Raw genomic sequence first — 22,823 nt, 5'->3', positions numbered from 1 at the left:
CATGCTGGGTAATATTCGGAGAGCGAAGGGGCCAAAGTAGGATCCTCATCATAACCGGCTGACTCAACCTTAGCTAGTTGTCTCAGTCAGAACGAAACCACCTTGCTGTCTTGTTTTAAGTCTGAAAAGTGTCCACTTCATCTGAACCATGGGAATGAATGGTCAAGATATTAAGGTATGCCGAAATGTTAATTGGTACACTGCCAACCAACCCGGATACGATGATACTAGCTAAGGCAAGCAAGCTAGCGAGAGACGGGAGGACAACTTGATAGCTAGCTAACAGTTAGCTACAAATGCCAGTGTATTAGCAAGCTAGCTAGCGAGCATCAAAACGACCTACCTAGCTACTTTGTCACTTCTGCCCTCGATCTCGAATCAATGTAGAAAGATATTTTCATAATATTTTAGCCTACTGCTAGTTTGCTATCCATTCGCATAGACTGCCAAGTTGTTGTTATTAGCTTGCTAGCTACGACATTTGTGCTGGCTAGTGGTAGCAAGCTACACTGGCTACGTATCTAGCCAGCTAGCTAGCTATCCCCCCTGCCCTCCTCATCTGATGGAGAGTAAGGTGTATGCCAGCCATGGCCCGTTTTCCATTCTAAGACTGGCTGACACTTAACGTTATGGTAATTTAACTGTTAGTTAGCATAATCAAAGTGATTTATTCAGCTAGTTAGTTAACTATCTGGTTAACGTTAGCTATTTGGCTAGCAACTGACTTGCTTCCAGTTGTTAGCTACTGTAGCTACCTAACCAATCTTTGCTCGGCTAAAATTGAGCTAAATAGCTAGGTTGTGGGTTAAGTATATAGTAGGCAACAAATTATCATAGGGAGGGTTGCGTGTTCTCTTTGTTTTGTTTACCCGGAGGTTTCTAGGTAGTGGTCTGTCATCACCTGTCAGTTTTAGGCTTGTTGACAGACAGTCTAATTTGGTGAACGAATAGCTAACTAGCTGGACAGGACAGGGTGTTGGAGGACACCTGTTTCTGATGTGTTAATTAGTTAACAATGTTGTATTATAAACAGATTCATGTTGCATTATAATATGTTGTATTGTAAACATTCATGACACATAACATATCATGCAATCATAGAGCCCATAATAAAGCAATAGGCAGTGCTATTTGTTGTGAATAGCAATACAATAGCTATCATATCAGATATTTTGCCTTTAATGCCATCTTCCTTTCTTACACAGTATCAGAAGCCACTTAAAGTAGCCTAGGGTTTTAACAATGTTTCAAATGCTTTCCAAGGTTCCATGTCAAGGCTTACTAGGCCTAAGATATCTAGTCAAGGCTTCATGGGCATGAATTCTCTGTTCTAAAACATTTGTGTCCAGTTTTGACTCAGAACTGTACTTTCAGCGCTCTAGTCTAGATAAGAGCGAGTAAAGCACAATTTAGGCTTAAGAGTGCATTGTTCAAGTTTAGCTTTGAGCATCCAAAAAGAACATCAATAGTTATTATTGGTTTAGTGATGAATTCGAAATTGTCAAGGAAATGGATCACACCTAGACAAGGAAATGGATCACACCTAGACAAGGAAATGGATCACACCTAGACAAGGAAATGGATCACACCTAGACAAGGAAATGGATCACACCTAGACAAGGAAATGGATCACACCTAGACAAGGAAATGGATCACACCTAGACAAGGAAATGGATCACACCTGGAGGCACAGAACGCCTAGGCCTATGCTCTAAGTCTAATATTTCAAAAGGAAGCATTCTACATATCTTGACAGGCCTATGTCAATATACAAATACTACATGCACACAACCCTTAGGTCAATGCAAACACAAATTAGGTACAAAGTTCATTGGTTGAAGTAATTAGGCCAGTAAGATAAACACAAAAAATATTTGTACTGATAAAATAAATTGTAACTCATTTTCAGTTCTCATTTGCTACTATTTAGGTAGGTCATAAGAAATGAGCGCTCAACATTGCCTTTCGGGCCTTTTCTACATGACAACACCACTAGACTCTTATCACTTAATTACTGTCAATTTGAAAACGATCTGTTCACTCTTAGCCTGGAGAGCTTTTGGTAATTTAATCTGGGTTAAGGCTGAAGCAACACACCGGGCAAAGAAAACAGCCTAGATCCTAGACTCCACCAGAGACCACTTCTAGGTCTGTAGGCTAACACATTGTCGTTTTGTAAATTCAGACTTTTTGGCCTTCAGAAATCAGTTTTAAGAGAGAAATAATGACATTTCTTGCATTTATGTGCCCTTCATTGTTTGGTCACACTGACTAGTGTCTTTCCCCTCTAGGTGTAACCTCAAGGCGTAGTGTGACTGCTTTAGGACCATGGAGCCGGACGTGATCCGCATGTACTCCTCTTCCCCACCCCCAATGGAGGACGGAGCTGAGGAAGAGGATGACGAGTTTGGGGACTTTGGGGGCTTCTCTGGAGTTCCGACCAGCGCCAGCTTCACTGAGTTTGACACCCCAGCGACCTTCAACCAGACCCCAGCCTTGGCCGCCACCTCACCACCGGAACTCCTCAACAATGGAGGGGTGGTTGGGTTGTCAAAACTAAGCTCAGGTCCCGTGGGAAGGGGTCCTGTGGTCAAGCGCTCCAACTCCAAGTCAAATGGTGTCGTGCCGGGAGGCTGCCAGTACGACAGTCCTTCAGAGAGAACTGTGAATGTGGAGGAGTTAAAAAAGCTTGCCGACCACACTCGAGCCAATAATCATTCTACCTCCCTGGACATATCTGGGAGGAGTCAGACTGACAACATAGACAAGCCTGTCGAATGCAATGGTGGGGTCCCGGAAGTTCTGACCAACGGCTTTGCTACTTTTGAAATAGAGGGAAGCACATCTTTGCAGAATTCGATCCGCTCTAAAAAGAAAGGACCCACCACAGAGTGTGCAGACGACTGCCCTCCCAGCAGCCCCGAGGACGACTTTGCGGATTTCTCTGCTTTTTCTAACGCAGACATTCAAGGACACTCCAGCAAGGTGACAAACCGCACCAGCGAGAACTTGGACAATCCCAACCGGGACGAACGGCTGGCAGAGGACGCCTGCCAGCAACGGAGGCAGCAGGTGCACTCGAATGTAGAACAGGGAATCAGCTCAGGGGACATCGCCAACGACATCGCTGGCTCTGATTCTCTATCGCACCCTGCTGAGGCTCGAGACACTGACGAAGGCTTGAGCAACGGGGACGGGGGCTTTCAAAGAGACACTGCTAACTCTGAACAAAGGAACGTAGAGCCGGACTTTGCACACAAGCACTCTGCTACTGAGGTGGTTATTAGTGAGGATTCTGCCCCAGAGGAGGTTTGTAGTGAGGATTCTACCCAAGAGGTGGTTTGTGGCGAGGACTCTGCCTCTAAGGCACTTTATGTTGACAAACCGGTCGCCCAGAATGGTGGGGTTTTGGAGCAGTTGGAAGAGGAGGCGGAAGAAGAGAAGGCAGGTGTCAGTGAAAACAGGTTTTTGCCCAATATAGACGATGAAGATGGGAATGGCGAGCAAGCGGACGAGAAGCCGGGGTCCGGAAACGAAACAGAAACTGAAACGTCTTTTGGCCGACCTCTGTCCACGGATGCCCTTGAGGAGTACGGCGACATCAGCACGACGGGCTCAGTGTCCTCACCGCCGCTCCAAGAGGAGACGGCCACACCTGCTGACCACAGCCAACTGCTGGAGGACGACGACGGTGAAGACTTTGGTGACTTTGGGGACGTGGGCTCTTTTAGAGGACAGGGCTTTGATGACTTTGACCAGCCAGAGTTGCAACTAGAGGAACAACCTGCACTTCTCACACAGGAACTAGTGGACGACGACAAAGACTTTGGCGATTTTGACGCCCCCAACAGCCACATTGGTGGTGGGAAGGCAATTGAGAACGAAGATGGGGGGAAGTTTGCAGATTTTCCCGGCAGCGACAGTTTTGCCGACTTTAGCTCAGCTCCTGTTGGTGCGGACCCTGATGCAGATGCTGGTTGGAATGCTTTTGATGAGCCTGAACAGGGTCAAGAGGAGGGCGATTCCTGGGCTGCATTTGGAGAGGAGCCGACCACCACTGCTCCTTTGGAAACGGGTGAAGACGAGTGGCAGGAGAGTGAGCCTGTAGCAGCCCGTCCATCCAGCAGCCATCAGATCATTAGAAGAGACAGTCAATCGGTAAGTTTTTCTGTGTGAGTTTGACCACTCAGGGTTTGAACTCGGTTCTCCCGCGCACCACAATAACATATTACGCCTCTGAGCTAAACGCTCAGGGAGCCAATACAAGTTGTCAAGTCTCAGGCAAGATAACTCATCACGCAAGTGTGTTTCTGAACCACCTCTGTAGCATTCATAAATGTAGCATACTTGACAGGAAGGTATTGGTGTTTTAAAAACCCATCTTACTGTAATCGAAGGTGCCCTATTGAATGTTGTTGTATTGCACTATCCAGGAAAGGTATGCTCAGTGACACTTTTAGGGGAATTCTGACGCTCTCGTGACGTTTATCACTAGAGTGGTAGAGAGCCGTACACCTGCCCTCCCTTAGGAATGTGACCAGGCAGTACATACCATTTAACAATGCCTTGTCCTTGCTATTGGAGTCAAGCACTACAACTTATTCAAGATTTGAAATGTGTTGATTGAATCACGTCAGTGTTAGTCATTGTTGAACATAATAGAATGCAGCTTTATTGTCCATCGAAACATAAATTCATATTTGAGCTGTCTGTCTATTGTATTGTCCAGCAATGAGGCTAACTGCCAGCTGCCGAACGTGATAACAGAAGACTTATTCAACCCGTATCTTATTCAGCGATGTTGATTGTTATTACGTGTTTGTTGTGTCACTGAGCCAGTGTCTTATTCAACAACGTTGGTTGTTATCGTGTGTTTGTTATACCAGGCGGCGCTGTGCAGTCGGCTGGAGAAGCTTTTTCAGGAAATGTTCCCCGACGCACCTGCCCCGCAGGTGGGGGTGGAGGTGGTCCCCCTCAAAACCCTGCTGGAGCCTCGTGTGAGGTTACAGCAGGAAGAGCATGAGCCGAAGAGCGGTGTGCCAGACAATGGGTGAGAGAAATACCCCCCTTTTTAATGAGGGCTGGGACGATACCAGTATTGCAATATTTTTTCCATGGCGAAAATGAAAACACGAAGCAGGCCAAACTCTTTGATCCATAAAAACCTGCTGTATGTAAAATATTGTGTGCTATAACTTGGAAAATAAACAAATGTGACTCTGGATGACAACGTCATTACGTTTGTTTCTAACATTAGGGCTGTTTTCCTAAAGAAATGAAACCGCTTCGTGTTTTGTTTCCTTGCCACGATACTAACGGGTATCAGGATACTAGTGTCGTCCCGTCCCTAATACCCCATAACTACACACAATCTCATCAATACACAGAAAGACTCACCAGGTCTGTTCTATCTTTTTTTTAATACAACAAAAACATACTGTTTCTGTGTCTGTATACTATGCAGTCAAGAACTTTTGCGTATTACTGTGACGCATTTTATTTTTGACATTCCTGCTTTGTCATCGTCGTCTGTTGCTACAGGGCTGTGGGGGACGTGTTGTGGAGGCAACTGCTGGACATCCACGAGGCGTTTGGCCTGCGGCACCAGTGGGGAGGCTCGCACAGCAACAAGACACTACTCTGCTCCCTGGGCATCGACATTAGAAACATTGTGAGTTCTGCCGCCAGTCAGCAGTCATCACATTGTCTGTGTCTCAAATGGCACCTTCCTGCTGTAACCCATAGGGCTCTGGTCAAAAGTAGTGCACAATATAGGGACTAGGGTGCCGTTTGGGACATGCCACTCTCCCCCTATCTGTGACCTTTGTCCTTTTTTATTAATGGCTCTGTGAAAAAAACACTAACCATGGTTGTATTGCGAGAATGTTATGACTTCTCGTCTGTCAAATGAAAAAAGGCTTCTTTGTAAGGCTATTTGCAGCAGAGAGAGGACGAATGATTGTGAAATGTGTTTTGTGTTTCCCCACAGCTGTTCACAGGTCAGAAGAAGCAGCCAGTGATAGTTCCCATGTATGCTGCCAGCCTGGTGAGTTAAATATGCGCTGCAAGGATGTATTCATCTCCCCCTTCAAACCACCTACTCGCTCCCTCAATTGTTTTTGCCCCTCTTGAAGAAACTGACCAAGAGACAAACTAACCCAAGGATTATAAAATAAAAACAATTCTTGTGACATTTCTGTCAACTGGTTGCAAAATGTTTTTTACTGACATATCCTACAAATATATGGTTACAACATTCCGGGAACCTTCCCAAATTCCCAGGTTTGAAACAGAATTGCTCAACCCAATACATATACCAGTATTTAGTACGTTTTAGGATGTAACCCTGCCTCTCTGTTACCTAGGGCATGCTGGAACCCACCAAAGAGCCAGTAAAACCCATATCAGCGGCAGAGATGATCACGTCCATAGCACAACAAGTACCTCCAGTGGCCGCAGCGGAGATCATAAGCACTAGTCCACCAGACACAGCCCAGGTTGGACTCCTACATTGAATCATTATGGTCCTTTTGGGGTACAATGTTTCGAATTTAAATCTTTTATGTTTTGTGATTTTTCAGGCAGTTTTTAGATGCATTTCTTCTCATCAGTAGTATGAGTATATACCAGGGCTCTCCAACCCTGATCCTGGAGAGCTACCATCCTGTAGCTTTTCAATCCAACCCTGATCCTGGAGAGCTACCATCCTGTAGCTTTTCAATCCAACCCTGATCCTGGAGAGCTACCATCCTGTAGCTTTTCAATCCAACCCTGATCCTGGAGAGCTACCATCCTGTAGCTTTTCAATCCAACCCTGATCCTGGAGAGCTACCATCCTGTAGCTTTTCAATCCAAACCTGATCCTGGAGAGCTACCATCCTGTAGCTTTTCAATCCAACCCTAATGTAGCCTATCCGATTCTAATAATTAGCTGGTTGATCAGCAGAACCAGGTTAGTTACAAACTTGTGTTGGAGCGAAAACCTAGAGGAGAGTTGCTCTCCACCAACAGAGTTAGAGAACCCTGGTGGTATATACTGTATTGCAGAGGAGGCTGGTGGGAGGAGCTATAGGAGGACGGGCTCAATGTATTGACTGGAAGGGCATAAATGGAACCGTGTCGAACATATGGATCCACATGTTTGACTCTGTTCCCATTATTCCATTCCAGCCTTTACAATGAGCCCATCCTCCTATAGCTCCTCCCACCAGCCTCCACTGCTGTATTGGCTGTAAGGCCAATTGTCACAACTGTATACAATGAATCGAGAGAGTGTGTTTATATATGTGTTCTACGGTAATTGGTCTAATGTAGAACCTGAGGCGCTTTTCAAACAAGGTGGCTAAATGATTTGGCTATAGAATACAAAGGTTGAGTTCCTGCCTCACAAGATGCGCATGCATTGCATCAACCAATGGTAGCGTGCCACGTCATCGACTGTGCAGCCGGGCATCAGATGGCTCTGTCATATGGGTCGCGTTCCCCTGCTCAGATGTTGCATGCATCACCCAATGGTTGGGTGCCACATCTTCGACTGTGTCATCGACTGACTGATTTCTATAACATATGATGTTGGTAAGCTGATACGTAAAATACCTATCCAGGCATTCTAATATTTGGCAGGCGTCAGCAATGCCTGGGCAGAGGAACGTGCCCATGAAGTGGTAAGCTGATATGTTAAATACCTATCCAGGCGTTGTAAAATATGGCATCGGTCCGCAATGTAGTCTGGTAGGAACTCAACCTTTAGACTGTTGAGTTGTTGTAAGGGTAGTCACCAGTGGAGGCTGCTGAGGGGAGGACGGCTCATATTAATGACTGGAACGGAGTGAATGGAATGGCATCAAACCAAGTGTATGATGTATTTGATACCATTCCACTGATTCCGCGAGCCCGTCCTCCCCAATTAAGGCGCCACCAACCTCCTGTGGTAGAAGCAGTCCATTAGCAGGCTTCCTGAACATCTGCATAGGCGAATCACCTGTTGACAAAGCTGTTCGCTTTTACTGAGTGTCTCCACCCTCTTCTGAGCTTGTTTGTTCCCTCTCCCTCACCAGGAAGTGCTCCCGCCCGTCCAGTTTGACTGGAGTAGCAGTGGCCTTACAAACCCCCTGGACGGTAGGTCCCTCCCCCAAACCACCTGCTGAGTTAATGAACCACTGTCCCCATTGGCTCTTTCCAGAGCTAACCTATTCCTTTTTTTCCACCACTCAAACTGTTTTGTCCAAACACACAAGCCACCTAGACCTGTTTTTGCCTGTTGTCTTCCATTAACTTCCATTGAACAACATCATCTGATGTTTACTTCATCAACCATTGGTCATTACATGTTACAGTTTTACAGAGAGTTACGTGGATTTTGTTGTGAGGACTATAGTATAAGATTCCAGAAAATTCTTATCCACATGCTCTAGGATTTTGTGTATTTCATTGCCATATTGGACCATTTCTGATTTCACTTGTCATATCCAGATGTGTAAAACATACCTATCTCATCAAATCTTCTCCTTATGCCTTTTGTTGTTAGCAACAAATCAAATGATTTAGCAACTTAGCTAAATGATCTGCACGGTTCACGGTGGCCATTCATGCTTCAAAATGTCAACGCAGATTTTTCATTAACCTGTGGATAGACTCTCACAATATTTTCTCATTAACACAGCTACGTCAGTTAGCTTGCCCTGGGTCATGTTCATTAGGCATCAAACGGAATAAAATGGAGGGAGTACCTGGATTTGAGAAATTCCTGGACTTAAGCATCATTTTCAGTTGCAAAATGTTTTCAAACGTTTCTTGCCCACTGAACACGACCCATGTGCTCTTTCTTTGTAACTAATAATAATGACCAGCTCAGCTGCATGTCTTTTTAAGTGCGTCTCTTTCCTGACTTCTTCTTCTGTGTTATAACCCACTGCCGCCTCGGCCTGCCTGTTTGCTATGTTGAATGTCAAGCGAGCGGAGGCTCGTCTCTGCTCAACCTCGATTTCTTTGGGCCCGTGGAGGACTCTGGCCCAAGCAGCTCCACCTCCATCCCAGGTCAGCACAGGAAACTCCCAACTCTCTGACTGCCAGACTCTTTCATACATTTGTCTGAATCCCAAATTGACCGTACACCCTATTCAGAGACCGGAGAGGATTGGATCGGGGTAAAAAATACAGTGATAATTCCAGCTATCTAATCATAAGGCAAGGTGGACCTACTATCATTATATGGCTTACACCCATTGAATCCTCTGAGATCTTCACAGGTACACAAGGTGTAGAGGTCTAGGAGTCCATTTGGGATAAGTCCTTATTCTTTCCCCGATTCCTCGTGTCCTCTTACCTCTCTGTCAAAATGCACCGGGGGAGGTCAGAGAGGAGGACGCTTGGATCTTCTCCAATGAGTTTTGGGAGAGAGGACCGAGGGACGATGCGAGGAATCGAGGAAGGATGCTTGTGAAAGAGCCTCTGCCGTACTCACAGATTTCTCTTCTACTACTATTTGTTTTAGATTTCTTTGCTTAGATACAGACCTCACTAAATCAAGCTCTTCTTTTTTCTATGTGCTAATATTACCAACTGAATCAAACCCTGAATCAAAATATTTGGGAATTGGCTACACTGAAGTTTAATAAAGTGCACCCCCCTCCCTTGTTTTGAGTGGAATATTAGACTGTGTATATGTCTCAAGTAGCTCCCTATTCCATATAAAGTGCACTACTTTTGACCAAAGTAGTGCACTATATAGGGGATAGGCTGCCATTTGGGGTTATAATGGGTTTGTGTGGTTAGGTGTGGACCCGGAGCTGTACGAGCTAACAACCTCTAAACTGGAACCCAGTGGCTCTGGGAGCCGTGTGGCTGACGCCTTCGCCCGCCTTATGTCTACTATGGAGAAGACCAGCACCTCTACCAGGTTGGTCTATTACTGCACCTCAGACCAGCACCTCTACCAACCAGGTTGGTCTATTACTGCACCTCAGACCAGCACCTCTACCAGGTTGGTCTATTACTGCACCTCAGACCAGCACCTCTACCAACCAGGTTGGTCTATTACAGCACCTCAGACCAGCACCTCTACCAACCAGGTTGGTCTATTACTGCACCTCAGACCAGCACCTCTACCAACCAGGTTGGTCTATTACTGCACCTCAGACCAGCACCTTTACCAACCAGGTTGGTCTATTACTGCACCTCAGACCAGCACCTCTACCAACCAGGTTGGTCTATTACTGCACCTCAGACCAGCACCTCTACCAACTAGGTTGGTCTATTACTGCACCTCAGACCAGCACCTCTACCAACCAGGTTGGTCTATTACTGCACCTCAGACCAGCACCTCTACCAACCAGGTTGGTCTATTACTGCACCTCAGACCAGCACCTCTACCAACCAGGTTGGTCTATTACTGCACCTCAGACCAGCACCTCTACCAACCAGGTTGGTCTATTACTGCACCTCTATCAGGTTGGTCTATTACTGCACCTCAGACCAGCACCTCTACCAACCAGGTTGGTCTATTACTGCACCTCAGACCAGCACCTCTACCAACCAGGTTGGTCTATTACTGCACCTCTATCAGGTTGGTCTATTACTGCACCTCAGACCAGCACCCCTACCAACCAGGTTGGTCTATTACTGCACCTCAGACCAGCACCCCTACCAACCAGGTTGGTCTATTACTGCACCTCAGACCAGCACCCCTACCAACCAGGTTGGTCTATTACTGCACCTCAGACCAGCACCCCTACCAACCAGGTTGGTCTATTACTGCACCTCAGACCAGCACCTCTATCAGGTTGGTCTATTACAGCACCTCAGACCAGCACCTCTACCAACCAGGTTGGTCTATTACTGCACCTCAGACCAGCACCTCTACCAACCAGGTTGGTCTATTAGTGCACCTCAGACCAGCACCTCTACCAACCAGGTTGGTCTATTACTGCACCTCAGACCAGCACCTCTACCAACCAGGTTGGTCTATTACTGCACCTCAGACCAGCACCTCTACCAACCAGGTTGGTCTATTACTGCACCTCAGACCAGCACCTCTATCAGGTTGGTCTATTACTGCACCTCAGACCAGCACCTCTATCAGGTTGGTCTATTACAGCACCTCAGACCAGCACCTCTACCAACCAGGTTGGTCTATTACTGCACCTCAAAAAGGTATGCATGCAGGGCCGTGCACAGACCTTTCAGGGGGAAGGTGCTCAAAATGACCCCCCCCTAAACAAAATAATCACCTTTCATAATTAATATCTTGAAATTCATAAGACTAACTGCCTCTGTAGTGCACTTTTGTAACATATTTTAGCATATGCCTATTTATTTCTGCAACACGCTCACTCTTCACAAATTGTAAGCAAGCTACATCACAGTGCCTCCTAAAGACTTGATTGACATCGGGATCGTTGATGATTGGTGTAAATCTGCTAGTTAGCTAGCTCGATTATTATTTTACTCATTGTGAAGCGCACAAATTATTAAAATGACAGGCTACTTTGACACTGGGGCATCAGAGATCAATAAAAATGACCTTGTCATAAATCCATCAATAGCTTAGACCTAGGTGTGTGGAGACACATTTGTACAATATGATGAGGAAATTATAGTCCTAAAACGGGGTGGCAAACTTGACGACGTCACGACGACTTGGAGCAGTGGGTTCAGAACAACAATGACAAAAACTATTAAAAAAATAAAAGGGCACTTGGCGAGTGGGAGGGCAAAGGGCGGCAGGTGCTCAGACACCGGTAGACCGCTATCTGTTCACATGCCTGTATGCATGCATGACTAAGTCGCTTTGGATCAAAACGTCTGCTAAATGGCATCTATTACAAATGGCACCCTATTCCCTTTATAGTGCGCTACCTTTGACCAAAAGTTGTGTACTATAAAGGGAATAAGGTGCCATTTGGGATGTGACCAGAGTCTATTGCACCCCTTGGAGATGGAGAGTAGCAAAACAATACAAATCCAGAGTTCTAACTTAACCAACATCTCACTCCCAAACATTAAATCAAGTTTTATTTGTCACATGCGCCGAATACAACTGGTGTAGACTCTACAGTGAAATGCTTGCTTACGAGCCTTTCCCAACAATGCAGAGTTTAAAAAAATAAAATAGTTACGAGGAATAAAATGCACAATAAAATACACACGAATGGCGCTATATACAGGGAGTACCAGTACCAGATCAATGTGGAGCTATATACAGGGAGTACCAGTACCAGATCAATGTGGAGCTATATACAGGGAGTACCAGTACCAGATCAATGTGGAGCTATATACAGGGAGTACCAGTACCAGATCAATGTGGAGCTATATACAGGGAGTACCAGTACCAGATCAATGTGGAGCTATATACAGGGAGTACCAGTACCAGATCAATGTGGAGCTATATACAGGGAGTACCAGTACCAGATCAATGTGGAGCTATATACAGGGAGTACCAGTACCAGATCAATGTGGAGCTATATACAGGGAGTACCAGTACCAGATCAATGTGGAGCTATATACAGGGAGTACCAGTACCAGATCAATGTGGAGCTATATACAGGGAGTACCAGCACCAGATCAATGTGGAGCTATATACAGGGAGTACCAGTACCAGATCAATGTGGAGCTATATACAGGGAGTACCAGTACCAGATCAATGTGGAGCTATATACAGGGAGTACCAGTACCAGATCAATGTGGAGCTATATACAGGGAGTACCAGTACCAGATCAATGTGGAGCTATATACAGGGAGTACCAGTACCAGATCAATGTGGAGCTATATACAGGGAGTACCAGTACCAGATCAATGTGGAGCTATATACAGGGAGTACCAGTACCAGATCAATGTGGAGCTATATACAGGGAGTACCAGTACCAGATCAATGTGGAGCTATATACAGGGAGTACCAGTACCAGATCAATGTGGAGCTATATACAGGGAGTACCAGTACCAGATCAATGTGGAGCTATATACAGGGAGTACCAGTACCAGATCAATGTGGAGCTATATACAGGGAGTACCAGTACCAGATCAATGTGGAGCTATATACAGGGAGTACCAGTACCAGATCAATGTGGAGCTATATACAGGGAGTACCAGTACCAGATCAATGTGGAGCTATATACAGGGAGTACCAGTACCAGATCAATGTGGAGCTATATACAGGGAGTACCAGTACCAGATCAATGTGGAGCTATATACAGGGAAGTACCAGTACCAGATCAATGTGGAGCTATATACAGGGAGTACCAGTACCAGATCAATGTGGAGCTATATACAGGGAGTACCAGTACCAGATCAATGTGGAGCTATATACAGGGAGTACCAGTACCAGATCAATGTGGAGCTATATACAGGGAGTACCAGTACCAGATCAATGTGGAGCTATATACAGGGAGTACCAGTACCAGATCAATGTGGAGCTATATACAGGGAGTACCAGTACCAGATCAATGTGGAGCTATATACAGGGAGTACCAGTACCAGATCAATGCGGAGCTATATACAGGGAGTACCAGTACCAGATCAATGTGAAGCTATATACAGGGAGTACCAGTACCAGATCAATGTGGAGCTATATACAGGGAGTACCAGTACCAGATCAATGTGGAGCTATATACAGGGAGTACCAGTACCAGATCAATGTGAAGCTATATACAGGGAGTACCAGTACCAGATCAATGTGGAGCTATATACAGGGAGTACCAGTACCAGATCAATGTGGAGCTATATACAGGGAGTACCAGTACCAGATCAATGTGAAGCTATATACAGGGAGTACCAGCACCAGATCAATGTGGAGCTATATACAGGGAGTACCAGTACCAGATCAATGAGGAGCTATATACAGGGAGTACCAGTACCAGATCAATGCGGAGCTATATACAGGGAGTACCAGTACCAGATCAATGTGGAGCTATATACAGGGAGTACCAGTACCAGATCAATGTGGAGCTATATACAGGGAGTACCAGTACCAGATCAATGTGGAGCTATATACAGGGAGTACCAGTACCAGATCAATGTGGAGCTATATACAGGGAGTACCAGTACCAGATCAATGTGGAGCTATATACAGGGAGTACCAGTACCAGATCAATGTGGAGCTATATACAGGGAAGTACCAGTACCAGATCAATGTGGAGCTATACAGGGAGTACCAGGGAGTACCAGTACCAGATCAATGTGGAGCTATATACAGGGAGTACCAGTACCAGATCAATGTGGAGCTATATACAGGGAGTACCAGTACCAGATCAATGTGGAGCTATATACAGGGAGTACCAGTACCAGATCAATGTGGAGCTATATACAGGGAGTACCAGTACCAGTACCAGATCAATGTGAAGCTATATACAGGGAGTACCAGTACCAGATCAATGTGGAGCTATATACAGGGAGTACCAGTACCAGATCAATGTGGAGCTATATACAGGGAGTACCAGTACCAGATCAATGTGGAGCTATATACAGGGAGTACCAGTACCAGATCAATGTGGAGCTATATACAGGGAGTACCAGTACCAGTACCAGATCAATGTGAAGCTATATACAGGGAGTACCAGTACCAGATCAATGTGGAGCTATATACAGGGAGTACCAGTACCAGATCAATGTGGAGCTATATACAGGGAGTACCAGTACCAGATCAATGTGGAGCTATATACAAGGAGTACCAGCACCAGATCAATGTGGAGCTATATACGGGGAGTACCAGCACCAGATCAATGTGGAGCTATATACGGGGAGTACCAGTACCAGATCAATGTGAAGCTATATACAGTGAGTACCAGTACCAGATCAATGTGGAGCTATATACAGGGAGTACCAGTACCAGATCAATGTGGAGCTATATACAGGGAGTACCAGTACCAGATCAATGTGGAGCTATATACAGGGAGTACCAGCACCAGATCAATGTGGAGCTATATACAGGGAGTACCAGTACCAGATCAATGTGGAGCTATATACAGGGAGTACCAGTACCAGATCAATGTGAAGCTATATACAGGGAGTACCAGCACCAGATCAATGTGGAGCTATATACAGGGAGTACCAGTACCAGATCAATGTGGAGCTATATACAGGGAGTACCAGTACCAGATCAATGTGGAGCTATATACAGGGAGTACCAGTACCAGATCAATGTGGAGCTATATACAGGGAGTACCAGTACCAGATCAATGTGGAGCTATATACAGGGAGTACCAGTACCAGATCAATGTGGAGCTATATACAGGGAGTACCAGTACCAGATCAATGTGGAGCTATATACAGGGAGTACCAGTACCAGATCAATGTGGAGCTATATACAGGGAGTACCAGTACCAGATCAATGTGGAGCTATATACAGGGAGTACCAATACCAGATCAATGTGGAGCTATATACAGGGAGTACCAGTACCAGATCAATGTGGAGCTATATACAGGGAGTACCAGTACCAGATCAATGTGGAGCTATATACAGGGAGTACCAGTACCAGATCAATGTGGAGCTATATACAGGGAGTACCAGTACCAGATCAATGTGGAGCTATATACAGGGAGTACCAGTACCAGATCAATGTGGAGCTATATACAGGGAGTACCAGTACCAGATCAATGTGGAGCTATATACAGGGAGTACCAGTACCAGATCAATGTGGAGCTATATACAGGGAGTACCAGTACCAGATCAATGTGGAGCTATATACAGGGAGTACCAGTACCAGATCAATGTGGAGCTATATACAGGGGTACCAGTACCAGATCAATGTGGAGCTATATACAGGGAGTACCAGTACCAGATCAATGTGGAGCTATATACAGGGAGTACCAGTACCAGATCAATGTGGAGCTATATACAGGGAGTACCAGTACCAGATCAATGTGGAGCTATATACAGGGAGTACCAGTACCAGATCAATGTGGAGCTATATACAGGGAGTACCAGTACCAGATCAATGTGGAGCTATATACAGGGAGTACCAGTACCAGATCAATGTGGAGCTATATACAGGGAGTACCAGTACCAGATCAATGTGGAGCTATATACAGGGAGTACCAGTACCAGATCAATGTGGAGCTATATACAGGGAGTACCAGTACCAGATCAATGTGAAGCTATATACAGGGAGTACCAGTACCAGATCAATGTGGAGCTATATACAGGGAGTACCAGTACCAGATCAATGTGGAGCTATATACAGGGAGTACCAGTACCAGATCAATGTGAAGCTATATACAGGGAGTACCAGTACCAGATCAATGTGGAGCTATATACAGGGAGTACCAGTACCAGATCAATGTGGAGCTATATACAGGGAGTACCAGTACCAGATCAATGTGAAGCTATATACAGGGAGTACCAGCACCAGATCAATGTGGAGCTATATACAGGGAGTACCAGTACCAGATCAATGTGGAGCTATATACAGGGAGTACCAGTACCAGATCAATGCGGAGCTATATACAGGGAGTACCAGTACCAGATCAATGTGGAGCTATATACAGGGAGTACCAGTACCAGATCAATGTGGAGCTATATACAGGGAGTACCAGTACCAGATCAATGTGGAGCTATATACAGGAGTACCAGTACCAGATCAATGTGGAGCTATATACAGGGAGTACCAGTACCAGATCAATGTGGAGCTATATACAGGGAGTACCAGTACCAGATCAATGTGGAGCTATATACAGGGAGTACCAGTACCAGATCAATGTGGAGCTATATACAGGGAGTACCAGTACCAGATCAATGTGGAGCTATATACAGGGAGTACCAGTACCAGATCAATGTGGAGCTATATACAGGGAGTACCAGTACCAGTACCAGATCAATGTGAAGCTATATACAGGGAGTACCAGTACCAGATCAATGTGGAGCTATATACAGGGAGTACCAGTACCAGATCAATGTGGAGCTATATACAGGGAGTACCAGTACCAGATCAATGTGGAGCTATATACAGGGAGTACCAGTACCAGATCAATGTGGAGCTATATACAGGGAGTACCAGTACCAGTACCAGATCAATGTGAAGCTATATACAGGGAGTACCAGTACCAGATCAATGTGGAGCTATATACAGGGAGTACCAGTACCAGATCAATGTGGAGCTATATACAGGGAGTACCAGTACCAGATCAATGTGGAGCTATATACAAGGAGTACCAGCACCAGATCAATGTGGAGCTATATACGGGGAGTACCAGCACCAGATCAATGTGGAGCTATATACGGGGAGTACCAGTACCAGATCAATGTGAAGCTATATACAGTGAGTACCAGTACCAGATCAATGTGGAGCTATATACAGGGAGTACCAGCACCAGATCAATGTGGAGCTATATACAGGGAGTACCAGTACCAGATCAATGTGGAGCTATATACAGGGAGTACCAGTACCAGATCAATGCGGAGCTATATACAGGGAGTACCAGCACCAGATCAATGCGGAGCTATATACAGGGAGTACCAGCACCAGATCAATGCGGAGCTATATACAGGGAGTACCAGTACCAGATCAATGTGGAGCTATTTACAGGGAGTACCAGTACCAGATCAATGTGGAGCTATATACAGGGAGTACCAGTACCAGATCAATGTGGAGCTATATACAGGGAGTACCAATACCAGATCAATGTGGAGCTATATACAGGGAGTACCAGTACCAGATCAATGTGGAGCTATATACAGGGAGTACCAGTACCAGATCAATGTGGAGCTATATACAGGGAGTACCAGTACCAGATCAATGTGGAGCTATATACAGGGAGTACCAATACCAGATCAATGTGGAGCTATATACAGGGAGTACCAGTACCAGATCAATGTGGAGCTATATACAGGGAGTACCAGTACCAGATCAATGTGGAGCTATATACAGGGAGTACCAGTACCAGATCAATGTGGAGCTATATACAGGGAGTACCAGTACCAGATCAATGTGGAGCTATATACAGGGAGTACCAATACCAGATCAATGTGGAGCTATATACAAGGAGTACCAGTACCAGATCAATGTGGAGCTATATACAGGGAGTACCAGTACCAGATCAATGCGGAGCTATATACAGGGAGTACCAGCACCAGATCAATGCGGAGCTATATACAGGGAGTACCAGTACCAGATCAATGTGGAGCTATATACAGGGAGTACCAGTACCAGATCAATGCGGAGCTATATACAGGGAGTACCAATACCAGATCAATGTGCAGTAGTTGGGTAAGCAATGATGCTATAAAGAGGATAACATTAATATATTTGCCATTAGTTAGAGCTAATACTTCAAAGTCAAAAGTTACTTAGTTAAATGGCGAACAGACATAAACAACCCTGGTATTTATAGACATGCATGGCTGGAATGACATTCTAGTGGTGACCCTTTGAAACAGTTGGTCCACTAGATGGAGACAGATTCTCTAACGTCACTGTCGGAGCCCCTTACATCAGCATGCAGACAAGATGTAGACTCAGCAAAAAAAGAAACGTCCTCTCACTGTCAACTGCGTTTATTTTCAGCAAACTTACCATGTGTAAAAATATTTGTATTAACATAAGATTCAACAATCTGAGACATAAACTGAACAAGTTCCACAGACATGCGACTAACAGAAATGGAATAATGTGTCCCTGAACAAAGGGGGGGGGGGTCAAAATCAAAAGTAACAGTAAGTATCTGGTGTGGCCACCAGCTGCATTAAGTACTGCAGTGTATCTCCTCCTCATGGACTACACCAGATTTGCCAGTTCTTACTGTGAGATGTTACCCCACTCTTCCACCAAGGCACCTGCAAATTCCCAGACATTTCTTGGGGGAATGGCCCTAGCCCTCACTCTCCGATCCAACCGGTCCCAGACGTGCTCAATGGGATTGAGATCCGGGCTCTTCGCTGGCCATGGTAGAACACTGACATTCCTGTCTTGCAGGAAATCACTCACAGAACAAGCAGTATGGCTGGTGGCATTGTCATGTCAGGATGAGCCTGCAGGAAGGGTACCACATCAGGGAGGAGGATGTCTTCCCTGTAACGCACAGCGTTGAGATTGCCTGCAATGACAACAAGTTCAGTCCGATGATGCTGTGACACACCGCCCCAGACCATGACGGACCCTCCACCTCCAAATCGATCCCGCTCCAGAGTACAGGCCTCGGTGTAACGCTCATTCCATCAACGATAAACGCGAATCTGACCATCACCCCTGGTGAGACAAAACCGCGACTCGTCAGTGAAGAGCACTTTTTGCCAGTCCTGTCTGGTCCAGCGACGGTGGGTTTGTGCCCATCGGTGACATTGTTGCCGGTGATGTCTAGTGAGGACCTGCCTTACAACAGGTCTATAAGTCCTCAGTCCAGCCTCTCTCAGCCTATTGCGGAGTCTGAGCACTGATGGAGGGATTGTGTTTTCCTGGTGTAACTCGGGCAGTTGTTGCCATCCTGTACCTGTCCCACAGGTGTGATGTTCGGATGTACCGATCCTGTGCAGGTGTTGTTACATGTGGTCTTCCACTATGAGGACGATCAGCTGTCCGTCCTGTCTCCCTGTAGCGCTGTCTTAGGTGTCTCACAGTACGGACATGGAAATGTATTTCCCTGGCCACATCTGCAATCCTCATGCCTCCTTGCAGCATGCCTAGCCTTCCCTGTGGCTCAGTTGGTAGAGCATGGTGTGTGCAACGCCAGGGTTGTGGGTTCGATTCCCACGGGGGCCAGTACAATTATTATTATTTTTTAAATGCATGAAATGTATGTATTCACTACTGTAAGTGGCTCTGGATAAGAGCGTCTGCTAAATGACTAAAATGTAAAAATGTCTAAGGCACGTTCACGCAGATGAGCAGGGACCCTGGGAATCTTTTTTGGTGTTTTTCAGAGTCAGTAGAAAGGCCTCTTTAGTGTCCTAGGTTTTCATAACTGACCTTAATTGCCAACCGTCTGTAAACTGTTAGTGTCTTAACGACCGTTCCACAGGTGCATGTTCATTAATTGTTTATGGTTCATTGAACAAGCATGGGAAACAGTGTTTTAAACCCTTTACAATGAAGATCTGTGAAGTTAATTCATTAAAATCCAAGTATCTTTGAAAGACAGGGTCCTGAAAAAGGGCCGTTTATTTTTTTGCTGAGTTTATATGGGAGCGAGAAAGACATCTGTAGGAGCAACCAGAGAGAGCTTGCTACGTCTTGGCTCTTTCTCAATTGTCTTTCCTTGATTCTTCGTGTCCACTTTTTCCTCCCCTTCTCCAATGTGTGTTGAGAAGGAGGTGAGGATAGAGGGCACAAGGAATTGAGGAAAGAGAATTGAGAAAGAGGCGAAACCCTGACACATTCATTTAGTGAAGGGGGAAGGAAGGAAGGATGAATGTCTGTGTCCCAAATGGCACCCTATTCCCTATGCACCTCGGTCAAAAGTAGGGCACCACGGTGCTATTTGGGATGCATCCTGTGTGTGTGTTTTCCAATAAAAATGATGTCCCTTTCCTTCTCTCGGATTCTGCAGAAAGCCCCGGAAAGAAGAGAACCTAAGTGAGGAGGCATTGAAGGTGATTGCAGGGCTACCAGACCTTTCCTTCATGCAGGCCAAGGTGCTGATGTTCCCCACCACGTTGACCCCCCTGGGCTGCTCCTCTGACCCTGACCCCACACCTGACTGATCCCCCACCCCTCCCACCCCGTATCGCTGTCTGTCATCTGTCTTCCATGCCATCATCGTTTTGTTATTTTCTCCCTTTTATTTGTTATTTTCAGTTTTAATCAAGTGAAGCATTTACCGATTGTCCTTGTGAATGGTTAGTCAGACCTGGACTAGGCTAAGCCTGTAAAGCGAAGCTTCGTCAATAGCAGAACAAGAGAACATATTAAAACAGTTGGTTTAACTTCTAGATCAAGGTCCTAGAGAGAGGCCGTTTGTTGATAATAGGAGAATCAATGTGTACATAATCAGGGACGAATTGCGTTGTTTTCCGAAGGTGGCTTTTACGTGTGTCAATGTTTGTCTTTGTGAGGAAATGAAACACTGGTTGAACCTCTTCAAAGGGAGGCTCGAATAAAGTGAAGTGGGATATACACTGAGTGTACAAACCATTAGGAACACCTTCCTAATATTGAGTTGCACTTCCTTTTGCCCTCAGAACAGCCTCAATTCGTTGGGGTATGGACTCTACAGGGTGTCAAGCGTTCCACAGGGATGCTGGCCCATGTTGACTCCAATGCTTCCCACAGTTGTCAAGTTGGCTGGCACACACATACACAATCCATGTCTCCAGGCTAGAAATCCTTCTTTAACATGTCTCCTCCCCTTCATCTACGTGGATTTAACAAGTGACCACAGACCGACCAGGTGAATCCAGATGAAAGCTGTCATGGAAAGAGCAGGTAGTCCTAATGTTTTGTTCACTCAGCGTATGACTATATACTTAAACAAATATATATGACTTGAAACCACACTGCCTGCAAAATCCAGCTGAATGTTTTTTTTCCCCTGTTGTGTTAATGGCCTTAGTTTTATTTTGTCATTTTACATAGGGCCTAGATTTGATCCTTAACTTGATTTCTTAACCCATGGCTAGAAATGCGCTGTTAATGTCCGCGATTTAACTGTAGCCCGTTTTTATTATGTCTCACACTGGTGCAGTCCATCAACAGCCATGGAAATGGCAGTATGTCACAACTGTTTTGTGTTGAATTCAATTGTTTTAACTTTTTTTTCCTGATTTGGGGGTGGGTGGTAAGAGGGTAATCATGTTTTATTGGTTTAAACCACTGACAGATTGAAATTGACTATCAGTATCATAGCTGGCTGGTCTGAGTGAAGGTCGGCCTACATTACAAGGGAATAAGGGACCAATTTTGGCTGTCATTCTCTACCAATTATTTTATTTTGCGATTTGTTTTACCACTGTCAACCTGTTCCCAGGAGGATTTTGCACATTGTAAAGATGAAATGGATGTAATCATAGTTCACTGTGGCTTTAGACTGTGTACTATGGACTGTAAAATGTATGGGGAAAATTCCTATGGAAAAAATGAATAACCTGTAAAAAGGTTAACATGCATGCCCGGGTTCTTTTCAGACTTAAGTGTGTAAATTTACTTTTAGTGTACACAAGAAATTAAAATAATTTAAGAGAAAGTGCTCAATGGTCCTTCATGTTCCATTACTCCTCCCAACAGGGAATGAATGAATTCATACAGGAGTCTCGTGCATTTTGTATTTATTAATGAACTCTTCTTGAGTGGGCCTCATTTAAAACCAGGCCTAGAGACACAATGTTCATACACGGTTTTAATTCCTAGCCATTGGGCTTGGTCACAGTAGTGCTGAAAGGGAAAGTATGGGTAAAAGTGTGGTCTTATGAAGAGGACACAACACACTGGACTTGGGGCCAGGACTCTAGCCAGCTTGACCAGCAAACAACCATCCAACTTGTTTTAGATGGGTAGTTAGCCAGAGAACCAAAAAGCCAACGCTTGGTATTTCTAGGGGTCCAAGGACTGTCCATAACCTGTGTACAGAAGAGCAAGCATGGACAGGTATTGTAAGCGTGTATATAGGTATGTACCCTGAGGCAGGCAGCTTAGCTTCTAAATGCTGACCGCCTGGGTCAGTCAGTTGAGGTGATGGCAAGTATATTAAAGAAATCAATAGGGACTTGGATCCCAAATCAGTCCAATCCGGTTTGATGTGCAGGAGCAGACCAAACGACCAGGTCTTACCTCTTCCAAAGGGTTTTGAAAAGGACAGGAGTCGTCAAGGGCCTTTTCTCAAGTCCTGTGTTCTTTCTCGCCTCATTTTGAAAAAGTCGACGGAAATGTGCTTGTTTGAAATGAGATGGTCCTTCACTCGTCATC

General features: G+C 45.3%; 1 protein-coding gene across 2 annotated transcripts; it reads left to right on the top strand.

The window, feature by feature from the left end:
- Nucleotides 1–19: 19 nt before the first annotated feature.
- Nucleotides 20–21,040, top strand: LOC115208555 (aftiphilin). Of its 2 annotated transcripts, XM_029776703.1 has the most exons (10): nt 20–175; nt 2,292–4,158; nt 4,887–5,050; nt 5,542–5,671; nt 5,990–6,046; nt 6,366–6,497; nt 8,058–8,118; nt 8,953–9,036; nt 9,775–9,898; nt 20,473–21,040. In XM_029776703.1, the coding sequence occupies exons 2-10, from the start codon at nt 2,329–2,331 to the stop codon at nt 20,624–20,626; spliced, it is 2,736 nt and encodes a 911-aa protein (XP_029632563.1). In that variant the 5' UTR covers nt 20–175; nt 2,292–2,328; the 3' UTR covers nt 20,627–21,040. The 2 variants fall into 2 exon arrangements, with proteins under 2 accessions (XP_029632563.1, XP_029632564.1); XM_029776704.1 differs by lacking the exon at nt 8,953–9,036.
- The last annotated feature ends 1,783 nt before the right edge of the window (nt 21,041–22,823 follow it).

Source organism: Salmo trutta, chromosome 14, assembly GCF_901001165.1.
Source record: "Salmo trutta chromosome 14, fSalTru1.1, whole genome shotgun sequence".
NCBI lineage: Eukaryota > Metazoa > Chordata > Actinopteri > Salmoniformes > Salmonidae > Salmo > Salmo trutta.
Note: the sequence above shows the minus strand (reverse complement) of the source record. Positions and strands in the feature narration are given on the sequence as shown.